At 35.2% G+C, this 18,606-nt stretch overlaps 1 protein-coding gene across 9 annotated transcripts in view; it reads right to left on the minus strand.

Annotated features, from left to right (window-relative positions):
• The window catches only part of MLLT10 (MLLT10 histone lysine methyltransferase DOT1L cofactor), a 289,716-nt gene that overhangs the window by 75,696 nt on the left and 195,414 nt on the right, over positions 1 to 18,606 (minus strand). For 7 of the 9 annotated variants that reach the window (XM_066384587.1, XM_066384586.1, XM_066384583.1 and 4 more), the window contains 2 exons: positions 11,342 to 11,594; positions 7,751 to 8,320 (listed from right to left, as the gene is read on the minus strand). In XM_066384587.1, the coding sequence (XP_066240684.1) occupies positions 7,751 to 8,320; positions 11,342 to 11,594 (823 nt within the window). The remainder of the gene's footprint in view (positions 1 to 7,750; positions 8,321 to 11,341; positions 11,595 to 18,606) is intronic. The other 2 variants (XM_066384588.1, XM_066384589.1) reach the window with 1 other exon arrangement.

The raw sequence follows: 18,606 nt of genomic DNA on the forward strand, positions 1-18,606 counted from the left end.
TTTCTCCTTTACTCCACCCAAATGAGAACAAGCAGAGGGATATGAGGCTATAAACCACTGTTAAAAGCAAAAGCTGCTCAGAAAATTGGAAATAAATTTCTACATGACATTGCAAAGGCAGTAACAGTTGATAAAACCAGGACAAAGGTTGTGACTCCTAGCCCCACTAACCTGTAAACGGGTATTCTGTTGTAGCTAACCCTGTTGGTCAATTTCTTTTAAAGGAGGGATATCTAGTAATTTCCTGGATATCACTAAACCAAAAACATGACTACTAATAATTATGTGTACAACAGAGCCTTTCAGGCAACCATCTCTCACATATGTACCTCAGAAGTTCAGCCTAATCTTGGGCACACTCTGAATAACTTAAAGTAAGACAAAGCAAGATAGAGCAAGCAAGTACTCACTTTCAATGACTGTAATTTTAAAAGAACTTTACATTTGGCCCTGGCTGGTGGCTCAGGGGATAAGAGTGTAAGCCCGGGGTATGGATATCTCAGGTTCGATTCCAATCAGGACACTCAGGAGAAGCAACCATCTGCTTCTCTCCCCCATCTCTCCTGCAGCCTGTGGCTCCATTAGTTTTAGTATTGGCCCAGGCACTGAGGATACCTTGGTTGGTCCTAACACATCAGACTCAGACACTCAGTATTGGAGCATCAACCTTAGGGTTGCTGAGTGAATTCGGTTGGGGTGCATGCAGCAGCCTGCCTCACTATCTTCCCTCATCTCGCTTAAAATGAACGAATGAATGAATGAATGAATGAACGAACGAACGAATAAACAAGAACTTTACATTTGATGCTGTTAAAAAAAATCAGACAGATAGACCAGTTTAGTGTAAAATTCCTTTCCAGGGGACACTCAAACATGAGACATGGTAGGAGAATTAAAAACTTTAATGCTTCATTAACAAATCCAATACAAGTGAGATTTAACAAGAAAGTGAGGGCTACTGAAGAGACTAACATGGTACATTATAGTGAAATGGTAGCTGTTTGAAATAGTAGTGAAAACTAATCAAAGGACAGTCAGAAGAGCCAAAGAATTTTCTCAATGGGGAAAAACGAAACATGGCTATTAGGGCCCTCGATCTAGTACTTCTATAGAAAGACAGCTGTGATATAGGCCCAACTTCTCAACTCATTGAAAACCAAAAGAATATCAGAGAATTTTCCAAGAAAGCAAATTCCAAAGTATATCCTATTTTTAGCAGCATCTAATATCTGCTAAAAATATGATTTTCATTTAAGACCCAATACAATCAAAGTAGATAAAATCATGAACCTGAGTCATTAAGATAGGTTTGAATTATACTCAATAATTGTATCTATTCCTTGGTCTACAATATTGTATTAGTAACTCTACTCTTGTGAGTTTATTGGATTAATATTAGTATCTTTGTATCTTATTTATTTACAGAATCAGTCTATTCCTAATTAAAATATATTACCTAAGTACATATGATATAAATAGGGATATATTTAACAAGAGCCCTTTCATAGTTACAGTATATGGGCTCAAGTTAAACTTTCATAATCTTCATATTTCCGTAGAAGTCAGAACAAACTTCTCTTGAAGTGATTTATCTGTATGAATAAATCATCCTCATCAAATCTTTAAGGTTTTAACACTAACTAGATAGAATCACAACCAAGAGTGCCTTTCCAATATCTGCTTTGTAGCATTCATCACCACTAAAGGATTGCATCACTGAACCAGATAGACTTCAAGTATCTTAACTTAGAAAGGTAGGGCATTATATTAAAGAACTAGAGACAACTAAGATTTTTTAAAATAGAGAACCGTGTATGTTGAAAGATAGTATGCCGCCTGACCTGTGATGGCGCAGTGGATAAAGCGTCGACCTGGAAATGCTGAGGTCGCCAGTTCGAAACCCTGGGCTTGCCTGGTCAAGGCACATATGGGAGTTGATGCTTCTAGCTCCTCCCCACCTTCTCTCTCTGTCTCTCTCTCCTCTCTCTCTCCCTCTCTGTCTCCCTTTCTCTCTCCTCTCTAAAATGAATAAATAAAATTAAAAAAAAAAAATTAAAAAAAAATTTAAAAAAAAAAAAAAGATAGTATGCCAAAATTAAAAAAAAAAATTAATGTTAAACCATCAACTCCTTATAATGTAATGAATACCAGATTTTTCTCAGAGGAAATAACAAAATTTTTGTGGAGAAAAAATGTTAAATTTCTTTGGTGGTGAGTACTAATGGAGTATATAGGTGTTGTATTATAAAGTTGTACATCTGAAATTTATATATATTGCTCACAATATTAAGGGATCAGGGAACGTGCAGATACTCCAGTACTTTCAGCCTTTTGTATAGTGCATTTTCACCAATGAAACAAAACTTGGTTTTTATCTCATTTGCATAACTGAACAACTTTCTTTGACGTGTCGTTTGCTTTTCTAATGTTCTTGTTAGATAAAAAATTAAATGCTTCCTTTTTATCATTTCATATTCATTTTGAAATATCCCCTAATTTTTGTGAGCAGTGTATTATTAACCAATGTTACCCAATAAATGTTTCTAAATGTTAACTTTCACTTTAGTAAATCATAAACTCTCATAATGTGGCTGAGATAAATAGAAAACAAGAAATGAACAAACAGCACATCAATTATTTCAAATGCTTACTAATTTTCAATGTCTCAAATGACTAAGTGCCTACTTGTTAAGATTTTAAAAGAATATTTGGGCCCTGGTCAATTGGTTCAGTGGTAGAGTGAAGGCTCCACATGTGGATGTCCTGGGTTCGATTCCTAGTCAGGGCACATAGGAGAAGTGCCCATCTGCTTCTCTACTCCTCTCCCTCTTGCTTCTCTCTCTCTCTCTCTCTCTCTCTCTCTCTCTCTCTTCTCCTCCCCTCCTACAGCCATGACTCGATTGGAGCAAGTTGGCCCTGGGCGCTGAGGATGGCTCCTTGGCCTCTGCCTCAGGCACTAAAGAACAGCTCTAGCTGCAAAAGGCCCCATATGGGCAGAGCATCGACCCCTAAGTGGGCTTGCCGGGTGGATCTTGGTGCGAGAGTCTGTCTCTGCCTCCCCTACTCTCACTAAAATTAAACTAAATTTAAAAAAAAGAAAGAAAAAAATATTTGTAGGAAAGACTTCAGTCAAAAGCTTAATATAATCTATAAACCAAAACTTACAACCTTTTGCTGTTTAAGACAACACACTAATTTTCCATCTTATACATGTCACCATAAAACAGTAGATCATTCATCAGGATATATTTCAATTTATTATAGTTAAAATCTTACAATCCAAACCACTGATAACACAAGGAGTTTACAGGTGCTCTCTGGGTTTCTATTCTGATAAGCGCGAGGGCTCCTAGAATAAATGTCTTGCTACATATACTCTACTATAATTTGAACTGTAAAAAGAGAACTTTGATTACTCTGAATTCTACTAATAATTTTAAGAAAATCACATCCTAAGGACCTAATTTCTTTTTCTTTTTTTTTTTTACTTTAAATTTTTTTATTTATTCATTTTAGAGAGAGGGAGAGACAGAGAGAGAGAGAAAGGAGAGACAGAGAGAGAGAAGGGGGGAGGAGCTTGGAAGCATCAACTCCCATATGTGCCTTGACCAGGCAAGCCCAGGATTTCGAACCGGTGACCTCAGCATTTCCAGGTCAACGCTTTATCCACTGTGCCACCACAGGTCAGGCCTAGGACCTAATTTCTACTCTGCTTGATATCCTAGTTGTGGTAAAACAGGAGAAATAATGACAACATAAGTAGTTGTAGCTGTCCTACTTCTCAAGGTTTTTCCAAGGACTAAAGGAGATAGTAATCGAAGAGTTCATTAGAAACTGTTAGGTGCTATTTAATATATTATTCTTATTATAGACTGAAAGCAGCAGTATTTTTTCTGTCAATAAATTCACTTAATAGTAAGTTGCCACAATTAAGTCTATGATTTTTATTCTAGAAAAAGACTACTAGCCTGTAAGCCTGATTTCTTCAACCTGGCATTCAACTCTGCATAAATCCATTCATTCTACTCTATTTAATCCACATTACCTCCATTCCCCCTTAAACACAAGCATCTTGTTTCTATTAAGTTTATCTTTCGAGTATACTCGTACCTTTACTTTCTGATAATATTGTTGGCCTTCTATTTTCTGCCTACTCCAAAGTCCAATCCAAATTTCAGCTTCTCCAACTTAATTATAGACCTAAACTGGCCTCCAATACATAAAAAGCTTTACAAATAATTTTCCTTGCAATCTGGTCATAAACACCTGGAAGGCAAGTACAAAATAACACAGAATACTACTAACTACATGATATATTCTCAGTGATTACTAGTAGTATTCATTCATTTTTTAAAGATGTTTAACATAAAGCACTGTGCTGGCAGTGAGCAGACAGTGCTGAACATGACAAACACAGTCCCTAACCTCATGAAGATAGGATTATAGGACATCTAACATCATAACCAACAGGTTTTTACAAAGGTCACTTTCATCATTACTAAATTATGAACCTGTCATTACAGCAATGAATCTTTTAAAAGGGCGCCATGAAAAATAATTCTTGATAATGCAGTACACAGCATACATTGTCTCCTTCCCACTATTTTATATATAGAAAGTTTCCTGCTTTTATAATTACTGAATTATTTCTCAATCTAAAATTAGTACACAGGAAAGGTTAATATTTCTATGCTAGCAGGAGACACTACAGTTGTAAGTTAAATTATTGGCTTAAATACTCTCATTGATCCTGTTCCTCAAAGTATGATTGACATGTATACCAGAGTGGTTTTAGATTCTCATCAGCAAACATCCCTTGAATTTTATACAGTACTTGTTTGAAATCAAAGAAAATACACAGCTCCATGACTTAGAGCAGGGGTCCCCAAACTACGGCCTGCAGGCCGCATGCGGCCCCCTAAGGCCATTTATCCGGCCTTGCCGCATTTTCAGAAGGGGCACCTCTTTCATTGGTGGTCAGTGAGAGGAGCATAGTTCCCATTGAAATACTGGTCAGTTTGTTGATTTAAATTTACTTGTTCTTTATTTTAAATATTGTGTTTGTTCCCGTTTTGTTTTTTTTCTTTAAAATAAGATATGTGCAGTGTGCACAGGGATCGTTCATAGGTTTTTTTATAGTCTGGCCCTCCAACGGTCTGAGGGACAGTGAACTGGCCCCCTGTGTAAAAAGTTTGGGGACCCCTGACTTAGAGCTTTGAGAATTCTCTCAGTTTCTTCTCCAAATGAGTAATAATACCTGATGCCTGTCAGGTGCTTAAGACAATATATAACATATACTAAGTTTCAACAGCAGTTGGTAATTCTTAATTTAAGCCAAGAATGCATAATTTCTAACTATTCATGGCAGCCAGCTTCCTCTAGGTAGGAATAGACATTTTAGTACTAAGTTCATCAATAAGACAGTACTATTATCTAATCCTAAAACTTCTATTAAAATGTATAAGATTAAATAATATATTATCTTACTTTTAAGTAACTAATCTTATTCTACATGTTTAACTTTAACAAGACATACAAATTTAAGAAAAAACTTAAGCACAAGTTTACGAAAAAAATACCAGCAAGTATAATTTTAAGGCATTTATTTTCATGAAATAATAATATTGATGGGAATTTCTACCTAAATTCATGTTTACCTAATGGTGAGGTAAAAGGAAAACAAATTCATATTTTTTTCCACAAATACACCATAAACACTGCCCTCTGAAAATAATCACTGTGTAAAGAATACTGTTTCCCAAGCCTAAAATACCCCTAAACTGGTAACAGATAGGAATATCTTTTCAGGGATGTAAATCAATTTATTTTAATTCCATTAATTTGAAGATATGTTATTGAAATGACAGCTAATGCAATTTCTGAAATTCACTATCAGACTGGGCTTCTACGTATAGAAAGTCAGTGAGAATCTCTCTTTACAAAAGCAAATTTAGGCCTAATTTGCTCAGTAGGTTATTCATCTTATTACTGTACCTCTTGCTAAAAATAAATATAAACTCAATTTTTTCTGAGTAAATTTATCTAAATTTACTTTCTGTAACTAGGAGCTAAAGCTAATTGCTAAGATATGCTGGTCTCAAATATACTTCATATTACTGTATACAAAATATGCTGCATATTACATAAATAAAATGTATATTCAAGTGTGCAATATATTTAAATCTTTTCAATGAACTTATTTCTCAATGCAATTTATATTTCCCCCCTCTAAACAGTGGTTTTATGTCAAGTATGATTTTTGCTCCCCACCCTCCAGGGGAAGGTAGGTAGAAAGTTTTGGGTGCTACTGGAATCCAGAGGGTAGGGCATAGAAATCCTGACCACCATCCTACAATGCACAAGACAGCACTGCACAACAAAATATATAGTATCCTAACCAAAATGGCAATAGTGCCAAGATTGAGAAATCCTGCTCTAGAACCATCCCTAGTGCTACTAATGGAACAATCCTTCCATACTTTCCACTCATTTCTTTAAAAAACAAGCAAACAAAACACAAAAGCTGTTAAGAGATCCACCACAGGCACTGAAGCTAGCTATGAATAACAGAGATAATTCCCTGGTGTGTGATCTTAGGCAACTTATTTTGCTTATCTAAGCCTCAGTTTTATCAGTTGTAAAATAGAGGCATTTTTACTTCATAAAACTATTGTGAGGATTATACAAGATAATAATTATAAAGCACTTAATAGACCCTGGCACAAAACAAGTGGAAGTTATAGTTACTACTTTTCACATCTGACCTTAAATGTACTCCTTTCTCCCTTAGAATGGTATCTTATATTTCCTTACTGAAATTATCTGTACAACCATAAAAAAACAAAAATCTGTATTTAAAAATATACATCAATATTCTTCATTAAATTGTATTTATTTTTCCATACCATTTCTTACTATCTTCTCCACCAACAGAACTGATAAAATTCATATAAAGATTTTAGCCAAAAATCTTATTTCTACAATCAGAAAATTTTAAAAAGTGAGGCTTATAGTAAACACATTTAAAATCATTTACCTTAAATTCAAGATGTAATTTAAAATATTAATGTGGACATTAACTAATATCTAAACTGTTAAGTTTCTGTCTAAAACATTCATCTTAAAGTTTTTTAAAAATTGAAAATAAATACACATTGAAGAAGCACCCCACGATGTTAACAACAACATATATAAATTATTCATACTATAATAAAGTTAATGGTAAAAACTGTTAAACATAGTGGAAAACAAAAAGAATAAAAATCATTTCAAGTATCTCCTGAAATGTGACTGTGAAAATCCATAAATTTAAATCATTTATCATTGACTGAAAAATATTTCAGATGGAGTAACTCAAGTAGAATTTGTATGAGGAACTGTTGAGAAAATGAAGACTGAAATTTAGAGAAAGCTCAAAAGCAAATAGCAATCAAAAATAGAGTGCAAAAACCTTAATACCACAAATGTAAATTCCAAGTTGGTTTTAAAAATACTCTGCAAGTGAAGCAGAAACAAAAATGGGAAATTAATTCTAGGTGTTTCATAAAAATGACCAATAAACTATTTAGCCTCTATTTAGTTAAGTAACATCAAATTCATGCCAAATGTCTTTTCCAAACACCAAATTGTTGTTCTAAGATCATAACACATTTTTTTCATTAACAATAGCTTACAATAAATTTACTTTTTTAGGTAATGGAACAGTGATGGCAGTTGAAGTAAGGGAGAAAAACAATGGGCAAATCCCTACCTGAACCAACTGGAGATGAGCCAACACTAAGACTTTGTAAACTTCCATTCCTGAGCAATGTAGGAGATTTCTGAAGACTAGAGCTTGTTATACTTCCTGCAGCTGATGCTACAGATGATGTTGGTGAAGCAGAAGAAACTGAGAGATGAGAAACATTCTCTTGATTTTTGTTTCCTTTGGGTCTACCAGGCCCATGCTTACTTTGTTTACTTCCTTTTCTTTTCTTTTCCTTTACAGTTTCTTCTTCTATGCCAGAAGTCTGAGCCCGCTTATATCCTGCTGTAGGAAGGCTGGAATTACCCAAATCTCCAGATGAGTTTTCAAAGCTTTTAGGCTGTGAAATAACAGCTGAGGTCGAAGGGAGACCAATTATGGAACTAAAACTATTTACCCCCCCTTCCTGGCTTCCAGACTCTCCTTTATGTACATCTTTGGTTGATGATGACTGTTGGACATGAGTATAACTGTCATTACGTAGATCTGAGTCTGTAAAGCTCAAGAAATCCTGGGGAGACTGTACTGAACTTCCCGAAGATGATTTTACACTGCCTGGAGTTCCTGAAAAACTGCCTGTAGTAAAAAAAAAAAAAAAAAAGGAAGGGCGGGGCGGGGTGGGGTAGGGTGGGAGGAATAGGAAAAAAAATTGGATGCAAAAGTTCCCATGAGCAGCAGAAATGATACAATCATCAAAAAGAAAGGGTGAAAAAAATTAACTATAAAACTTAGGATGTCACTTATGTAACACAAAGGTAGATTTTAAAAAGGGTTATTACTGAAAATAAGTTTATCAATAAAATTATCTTTAAAAAATACCTGTCATTTTAGAGTTATTAAATTGAATTGCAAGCTATAACTTACACAATTACCAAGTTATGTGCTTTATTTAATCTACCTTTACCATGGCAGCATTAATCAATTCTCCCCCCAATATGTGTATGCTTGAGGAAGGACTGAAGAATAGCAGTCTCAAGGAGCCTTAGACAAGACTACAATTGAACTCAAATTGGTTAGGGGAACTTCCTCTTTGTCAGTTACTAAAGATACGCTTACAAATGTTCATAACGAACAGTAAGAACCAAAAGATGTTTCTTAGGTTATAAGTTCTGAGTTTTAACTTCTAGATAATGTTGGTGAATGTTGTTATTCAGTTAAAACTACCCCACCAAAACACAGGTTTAATCAAATAAAAATGATCACAAAGAACCTAATCTATGTTCTGTATATTCACCCAGTCCACTTCCCATGAAACTGCAGAAAGGAAGGAAACCAGCCTTCTGCTATTGTTTTTCTGAAGATAAAGTCACAGGAGAGGTTCCTCATGAATTTTTCTCACAAGTGCTTATTCTTTCCATACTCTTTAGGTAAGGAATATTAGTAGCCCCCCACATCATTATGAGCTACAAAAACCTCAGGTTCTTAATTTACCTGGTAGAAAATGGCTGGGATAAGTAACAGTTTGGTTCATCATCCCATTTCACCAAACCCTCTCTTCATGCTTGCCAAATGGAATATGTAGACTTAGTTGTAACCACATACCTCTTATGTTTCATAAAATTAAACTATGTCATATTTTAACTAATGGATTTAGAAACAAAAGCTCAAAATAAAGTATTTATTGGAGTGAAAGGGAAATTTCAAGCTAAGTGTTAAATTTTACTGCATAGCACATTCATAAGTAATCACACATAAGTTCACCTAAATATTTGCAAAGGTATTTTTCCTTACACACAAGAATTTCTTTTTAACTAAAGTATCAAGTTTTAATTTTTCAATTTTAAGTTCTTCTGAAATGGCATGTTTAAAAAGTTTAAAATCTAGCTCTGAAATTTTTATGCTTTTATGAAAGTATTCCTATGTAAGCACTTCCAAGCTATGCCTATATAGAAAACCATACATATTAAGAAATCATTTAATATCATATTGATCATTTAAGAATAACTGCAATTTGCCACTTAATTAGAAGCTATAAAGCAGTTCTTTATTATCCATTCTGATCTGTCATCTGTCTTTTTTCTAACACATTTGTTTCTACAGCTGGCATCAAAAGCACACTACAGAGTAACAAATACTTTAAAACATCTATATAGTATACCCAATACTTTAAATGCATCTTTTCTAAAATTCACATACTACCTGCAATGAAAAGAATAAAACCAATTATCATTTCAACTTTTAATATTTTTATGAAATATTACCTCAGATATATAAAAAATAACAACAGCATATTTGCTACCATGACTCTTTTTTTAGCTACCATGTCTTTACAGAGACAGGAAAAGACTCAATGTTATAAAACTTAAGAAAATGAGATTTTGTTTCTAAATGGATTAGTATTTCAAAGATACATTAAAAACTCAAAAATAAAATTTTAAGAGTAGAAAATAAAGTCTTAATTGTAAAGAAGAGATCACTGAATTCTGCTAATATCATATTTAAAATGTGAATGAAGTTACACTAAAAATTAAGATTTTACTATTCATTTTCCACCATGGCATAAAAAGAACAAGTATAAAGTAAGCTTATTAAAATAAAACAACAAATTTGGCATGTTATTTCTTTTCTATTTGTCTATTTTTTGTATTGTAAGGCAAATTTTGAAGCCCAAAATAACTGTTAGTTTAAAATAAAGGAATATAGTTTTTAATGAGGTCAACAGACTAAGAAATCTCTCCACATATTCAAATTATATCCTGGTAGACTTTGGATACAATTTTTATTATTAGCATGAGCTTGCATGGGGTAAAGAAAAGGAACATTTCCTTCCTCTCATTTACTCCTAATGGGCAAAATGGGGAAGGGCATTTACTGTATTCTTTACTAATATATTTATCTCAAGCAGTTCTAACATTTATATTTCTCAAAATATTTATGTTATGTTAAAAATTACACAAAATGAAAATTTAGAACATAGGGCTAACATATTCTAAAGTTTAGCTGAGTTACTCTGTCCTCCATAAAAGAGGTTTGTCATATAAAACACACCATGCCCAGTTAATTTTAACTTTCAGTTAAACAACAAATTATTTTTCAACTGGGTATGCTTTAAATATAGCAGCCTTACCAAAAGAAATGTAGGCTGAACAAAATTCTACTTTAAGCATCAAACCTTATAATAAATGCATTAATAAATCAACAACTACTATTTACTGAGAACTTTTTAGATCCCCTAAAAAAGTACCCAGCACTTGTTTACTTCCTAAAAATTTATACTTTCACTGTTTTAGTTTATAATTAGAAAAAGTAAATAAAAACAATTTATAAAAAAGAATGACTTTTATAGAGCAGAAAGGAAAACTCCAGCTTTTGTTGTTTTTCTCCCCAAACTTAAACTTTATTCCATATCTATTTAAACATTAAAATTACAGTTCAACTTTAGAAGGACATGTCATAACATAAAAAATAAAGCCAAAGTCCCAAAGACATTTTAACAAGGAACACTAGTCTTGGAAGAAATCTTACTACAGCATCTAATCACAAAATAATCTCCAATAATCCATTAGTTTTAAGTAAAAAATAAGTTCTTTTACAAAACTTAACTACTATTGATCATCATAAGAACAAGCATTTTAACTAAAACATCGTAATTAATACCTTGCTGGAAAGGACTAGCGGCTGACACAGTCGTTCCTGGATTTCTTCCACCAGGCTTTCTTCCCCTTTGACCTGAGCTGTGCGTTGAAGATTTCTTCCCTTTGCCCTCTGACCCTCTAGCCTCTGAAACATCTTTTCCACTAGTGGTATGTGCAGAAACTTCCTGGAAATTTGCATTTGTAAATCGTGCTGCAGTATCTTCCAAGCGCTTCATTGATCCAGATATAGAGTTGCTGCTAGTGCTCGTATAAGTCTAACATTTTCATTGAGAGAGGAAGTAAAAGGAAACAAACTGATTATAATTTGGTTACAAAACAAAAATAATGCAAATTAATAACATAAATTATTGGATTTGAGAAATAAATATATGAAAGCTTGTTATAAAAATGTCAATCCAAAAATTAAAAAGTTAGTCCATCTAACTAAGTTATATTAAAATAATTACTTCAGAATCTATTACAAATACTATATTAAAAATGTAAATAACTTTTACTGTTTGAGAATAAAATTGCAGCAATTAGTAAAAGGACATATAAGTTATTTTACCCAGTGACACATAGTAAATAATACTAAAGATATTTGTTTCTCAAGCAAAAGATACTTGTTTCTCAAACAAGAACATACTATTTCCCACACATGAAATTAAAATCTGCATTATTGTTCAGCACAAGAAGGCAACAATTAGAAGTGAGGTGCTACAAATTGATTAGAGGAATATATCTATGAAATTATATGGATTGAGTTAGCACAGATTAAAGCAAGAATGTTTGCATTCAGAAGGCTGCTTTCCAAAAAAAATGATTAAAGACTTTGAAACAGGCCTGACCAGGCAGTGGTACAGTGGATAGAGCATCGGACTGAGACCTGGAGGACCCAGGTTCAAAACCCTGAGGTCACCAGCTTGAGTGCAGGCTTATTCGGCTTGATCGCGGGCTCACCAGCTTGAGCCCAAAGGTTGTTGGCTTGAGCAAGGAGTCACTTGCTCTGCTGTAGTTCCCAGTCAAGGCACATATGAGAAAGTAACTGACGAACAACTAAGGTGCCACAATGAAAAACTGATGCTAGCCTGACCAGGCAGTGGGGCAGTGGATAGAGCGTGGGATTGGGATGCAGAGGAGCCAGGTTCGAGACTTCAAGCTCGCCAGCTTGAGCACGGGCTCATCTAGTTTGAGCAAAAAAGCTCACCAGCTTGAGCCCAGGGTCACTGGCTCGAGCAAGAGGTTACTCAGTCTGCTGAAGGCCCGCGGTCAAGGCACATATGAGAGAGCGATCAATGAAAAACTAAGGTGTTGCAACGCGCAATGAAAAACTAACAATTGATGCTTCTCATCTCTCTCCGTTCCTGTCTGTCCCTGTCTATCCCTCTCTCTGTCTCTGAAAAAAAAAACCAAAAAAACCCACAACACAATAATTTAAAATTAATAAAAATTAAAAAAAAAACTGATGCTTCTCATCTCTCTCTCTCCCTTTCTGTTGGTCCATCCCTATCTGTCCCTCTCTTTAACTCTGTCTCTGTCAAAAAAAAAAAGGCTTTGAAACAGAAATTATTTCTTCCAAGGACTGATGTTAAAAGAACAGTTCAGGCCCTGGCCAGATGGCTCAGTGGTAAGAGCGTCGGCCTGGCGTGCAGGAGTCTCGAGTTCAATTCCCGGCCGGGGCACACAGGAGAAGTGCCCATCATCTTCTCCACCCCTCCCCCTCTCCTTCCTCTCTGTCTCTCTCTTCCCCTCCCACAGCCAAGGCTCCATTGGAGCAAAGTTGGCCCGGGCGCTGAGGATGGCTCTGTGGCCTCTGTCTCAGGCGCTAGAATGCCTCTGGTTGCAACAGAGCATCGCCCCCTGGTGGGCATGCCAGGTGGATCCCAGTCGGGCGCATGCGGGAGTCTGTCGACTGCCTCCCTGTTTCCAACTTAAGGAAAAAAAAAAAAAAAAAGTTCAATTTTGCAGTTAAGATTTTTAAAACTTAAAAGTATTATTATACTAGCCTACCATTGGTGGCACAGTGGACAGAATGTTGACCTGGGACACTGAGGTACCAGGTTTGAAACCCTGAAGTTGCCAGCTTAATTGCGGGCTCATCCACTCAGGCTTAACAGCATGAGTGCAGGATCATCAATGATCCCAAGGTCGCTGGCTCAGCTGAAGTCCCCCCTCCATCAGGGCATTTATGAGAAGTAACCAGTGAAATAAAGTGATGCAACTATGAGTTGATGTGTCTCATCTCTCTCCCTTGTGTATCTTTCTTGCTTAAAAAAAAAAAGCCAAATAATTGCTTTTCAGATTAAAAAAAAATGCTCATCACCAGCAGATCAAGACTACAACAAATGCTTAAGCTCGTCTTCTATGCAGAAGGAAAACAACAAAGGAAATGTAGACCTATACAAAGTAATTAAGAGCACTAGAAACAGTAATTATACAAGTAAATGTAAAGATTTTTTAATTATTTAAATCTCTTTATAAGTTAATTGATGACTTGGAGCAAAAACATTAATTATAATAGGAAAAAAAATTTAAATATGACAATCACACAAAAGCCAAAAGGGTAGGAATGATATATAAAGCTACAAGGTGCTTATACAATAGGAAATGATATAATATCACTTAAATGCAGACTGACATATTAAAGATGTGTAATACAAACCCTAAAGCAACCCAATAAAATAATACAACAAAGAATTACTAATCAGCCAAAATGAAATCATAAAAAATATTCAATGAATAAAAGAAAAAAGTAGATGAGAAATAGAAAATAAAAAAGAATTAGCAATGATAAATTTAAATATAATCATACTAATAATCACATTATGTGTAAATTACCTAAATATCCCATTGTACAGCCAAGATTATAACATTAAAAAAGAAACGCAAGACTATTTGCTGCCTACAAGAAACTCATTTTAAATAAAAGTCATATATCACAAGTATAGGAAAGGAATATAAATCTAATGATAATAAAAAGAAAGCTTAATTCACAGTATTCCTATCACACAAAGTAAATATCAGACAATAGTACCAAGAGTTCTATTCATCACAAGGATATAAAAATCCTAAATATTTCTACACCTAGTAAGAGACCCTAAAAATAAATGACAGAATATAGAAAACAATGAAAATAGCAAAATCCATTATTACATAACCTCAATAACCAACTGAACTAGTAGCCACAACAAAATCAGTAAAGATATATAGAGAACTTTAAGAATAGCAATCAACTTGACCTAACTGACATTCATAGAAAAATTCCATACCACAAGAGCAAAATGAACATATATTCTATTGAAAAGCACACAGGACATTAAACAAGATAATCCATATTGTCTCATTATTTTAAGTCTCAGAAATTTTAAAAGAAATTATAGGATACAAAGATATTAAATTAGAAATTACAAGAAGGGGACCCTGGCCAGTTGGCTCAATGGTAGAGCATCAGCCCCCAGGGTGGATATCCCAGGTTCAATTCCCAAGCTACCATCTGCTTCTCCACCCTTCTTCCTCCCTCTTCTTTCTCTCTCTCTCTCCTTCTCCCACAACCATGGTTCACTGGTTCAAGGGAGTTGGCTTCGGGCACAGAGGATGGCTCTGTGGCCTCCACCTCAAGCGCTAAAAAACAAAGGCTCAGCTGCTGAGCAATGGAGCAACAGCCCCAGATGGGCAGCGCATCACCCCCTAGTGAGTTTGCTCGTGGATCACCATTGGGGCGCATGCAGGAGTCTGTCTCTCTGCCTCCCCTACTCTCACTAAAAAAAATTTAAGGCCTTGGCCAGTTGGCTTAGTGATAGAGTGTTGGCCAGGCATAGCAAGTTCGCTTCCTAGCCAGGGCACACAGGAAAAATGCCCATCTGCTTCTCTACCCCTCCCCTCTCACCTTTCTCTCTCTTTCTCCTCCCCTTCTGCAGGCATAGCTCGATTGGAGCAAGGCTCGGGATGCTAAGGATGGCGCCATGGCCTCTGCCTCAAACACTAAAATGGCTCTGGTTTTAACGGAGCAGGGGCCCCATATGGGCAGAACATCACCCCCTAGTGGGCTTGCTGGGTGGATCCTGGTCAGGAAGCATGCAGAAGTCTGTCTCTGCCTTCCCTCCTCTAAAATTGTTTTTTAAAGAAAGGAAATTACAAGAAGGTATGTGAAAAATCTCCAAATGTTTGAAAAGTAAATAACACTTCTAAGTAATGTATGAGTCATAGAAGAAATCAAAAGGAAATTACAAGGCATTGTTTAAATAAAAATGAAAATACAACATATCAAAATTCTTAAGTGATGCTGAGAAAAGTGTATACCATTAATTGCCTATTTTAGCACTTCTGGAAGAGGAGCTCTCAAACTTTTCTGAATTTTATTTTGAGGAGTTCTACCAGGTCTTCAAAATGAATTTAGGATGAAAAAGTACCCTGCTTCCTATAGGGTAGTGAGAAAGAACAATTCTGAAATATGCCTAAGTATTCTGTTCTTATCAAGGCCTAAAGTCCTGCCCATAGGAGAAACAATTTTACCACAGCATAACCTGCTGGAATGATATTGGAGCCTAAAGTCCCTAGGGAAGAGATATACCCAAGTCCGTGCACCCCCACAACAGCATCCTGTCCCACCTAAGGGGAGTGGGGACAAAGGTGGTGACAATCACTTGTGAAGTTCACAGTCCAGGGGCCCAAAACTAATCAAAAGACTACAAACTAATTACAAGACAACAGAATGCTTCCCCTCCTCCCATGCCCTACCACCACATTAGTAAAGGCCTATTTACCACATTTCCTTTTAGTCAGAACATCATATCGTTCTTTCAACAAAAAATTATAAGGCATACTAAAGGAAAATACAACTTGAAGAGAAAGAACAAGCATCAGAACCAGAAACAGGTTCTCTGGCAGGATTACTGGGGTTATCAGAGCAGGAATTTTTTAAACTATGATTAATAGACTAGGAATTTTAATGTAAAAATCAGTTAGCATATAAGAAGAGATGGGTAATGTAAGCAGAGATCAGGAAATTCTAAGAAAGAATAAAAAAGGAATGCATGAGATCAAAAACATTGTAACATAAATAAAGAAATCCTTTGATGTGCTCATTAGTAGACTGGGCATGGTTGCTGGGGTTACCAGAGCATAATTCTTTCTTGGAAAGAATCTCAGAGCTTGAGGATATAAAAATAAAAACTTCCAAAAAGAAAAAGCAAAGAGAAAAAAGACTGAAAAGCACAACATTATATCCAAGAATTATGGAAGAACTATAAAAGTATAAAAAAGATATAGGACTATTAGAAAGAAAAGGAAGGAAAGGAAGAGAGAGGGAGGGAGAGAGGGAAGACAGGCATGTAGGCAGGCAATATTTGAAGCAATAATGACTAGGAATTTCCCCCAAATTAATGTCAGAAACCAAACCACAGATCAAGGAAGCTCTAAGACTATCAAAAAGAAATAAATACCAAAAACACTATACCTAAGCATATCAATTAATTAAATTCAAACTGGAAGATATTAACCTAACTGTATCAACAATGACCTTATACACAAATGATCTAAATATATTAATCGAAAGAAACTGTCAGAGTGATCAAAAAACAAAACTCAAATCTAGATTGTTTCTTGCCTATAAGAAACCTACTTGAAATATAAAGACACATATTGATTAAAAATCAGTGGATAAAGATAGATATACCATGCTAGCACCAATTAAAAGAAAGTGAGAGGGAAAAAAAAAAGAAAGAGAGAATAGTTACATTAATTTTGAAAACCACAGATTTTAGAGCAAAGAAAGTTATCAGGGATAAAGAGTAGCATTATAGAACTATATAGGCTATCAGTACTGCAAGAAGACACAACAACCCTTAATGTGTATGTGCCCAACAACAGAGCATCAAAATCCATGAGACAAAAACTGATAGAAATGCAAAGAAAAACAAATGAATCCACTCTTTTTTTTTTCTAAAATTTATTTATTTTTATTTTATTTATTCATTTTTAGAGAGGAGAGGGAGAGACAGAGAGAGAGAGAGAGAGAGAGAGAGAGAAAGAGAGAGAGAAGGGGGGAGGAGCTGGAAGCATCAACTCCCATATGTGCCTTGACCAGGCAAGCCCAGGGTTTCGAACTGGCGACCTCAGCATTTCCAGGTCGACGCTTTATCCACTGCACCACCACAGGTCAGGCTTGAATCCACTCTTATAGTTGGAGATATTGATACTCCTCTATCAAAACATGGACAGACCAAAACATGGAGAGGCAGAAATCAGTAAGGACATATTTCAACTGAACATCACCACAAATCAACTGGATATAACTGACATATACAGACTACTTTTTTCAATAACAGCAGAATATACATTGTATTCAGGCTCATGTGTAATGCTGACTAAGATAGACCACTTTTGGGGCCATAAAACACACTTCCACAAATTTTAAATAATAGAAATATATAACATCTACTCTCAGACCATTATGGAGTTAAACTAGAAGTCAATTAACAAAAAGATAGCTAGAAAATACCTTAATACCTGCAGATTAAGCAACACAAATTTACATTACATGGGTCAAATAAGAAAACACAGGAGAAAGTTTAAAATAGTAATTAAATGACAATAAAAATGACATCAAAATTTGTGGAATGCAGCAAAAGTGGTGCTTAGAAGAAAATTTCTAGCATTGAATGCATATATTAGAAAAAAAGAAAACCTTAAATCAATAATCTGAACTTCCTCTTTAGAAAAACTAGAAACTAAAAATGAAATAATCAGAAGAAAAGGAATAATAAAAATTAAAGCAGAAATTAATGATGTGAAAACAGGAAATCAATACAGAAAAATTAACAGAACCAAAAGCTGGTTCTTTGAAAAGATAAATAAGGTTAATAAACCTCTAGACAGGACAACTAAGAGTAAAAAAGAAGGTACAAATTACTGACATCTGAAATGAAAGAAGGGATATAACTACAGATATCATAGACAGTAAAAGAATAATTATGAACAACTCTATCCCTACAAATTTGAAAACCTGGATAATATGCATCAAAATTACTTGAAAGACACAAGCTACAAAAGTCACACAAGAAGAAATAAGACAGCCCTAGCCAGTGGCTCAGTAGATAAAACATCATCCAAGTACGCTGAGGTTGCAGGTTCAACCCCTAGTCAGGGCATGTACAACAAGCAATCAATGAGTACATAACTAAATGGAACAATTAAGTGGAACAGGGAGTTGATGCCCCCCCCCTCTCTCTTTCTCTTTCGACCCTTACTCCCTCCCTCCCTGCTCCACTCCCTGGCCTCTTCTCTTTT

Source organism: Saccopteryx leptura, chromosome 5, assembly GCF_036850995.1.
Source record: "Saccopteryx leptura isolate mSacLep1 chromosome 5, mSacLep1_pri_phased_curated, whole genome shotgun sequence".
Taxonomy (NCBI): domain Eukaryota; kingdom Metazoa; phylum Chordata; class Mammalia; order Chiroptera; family Emballonuridae; genus Saccopteryx; species Saccopteryx leptura.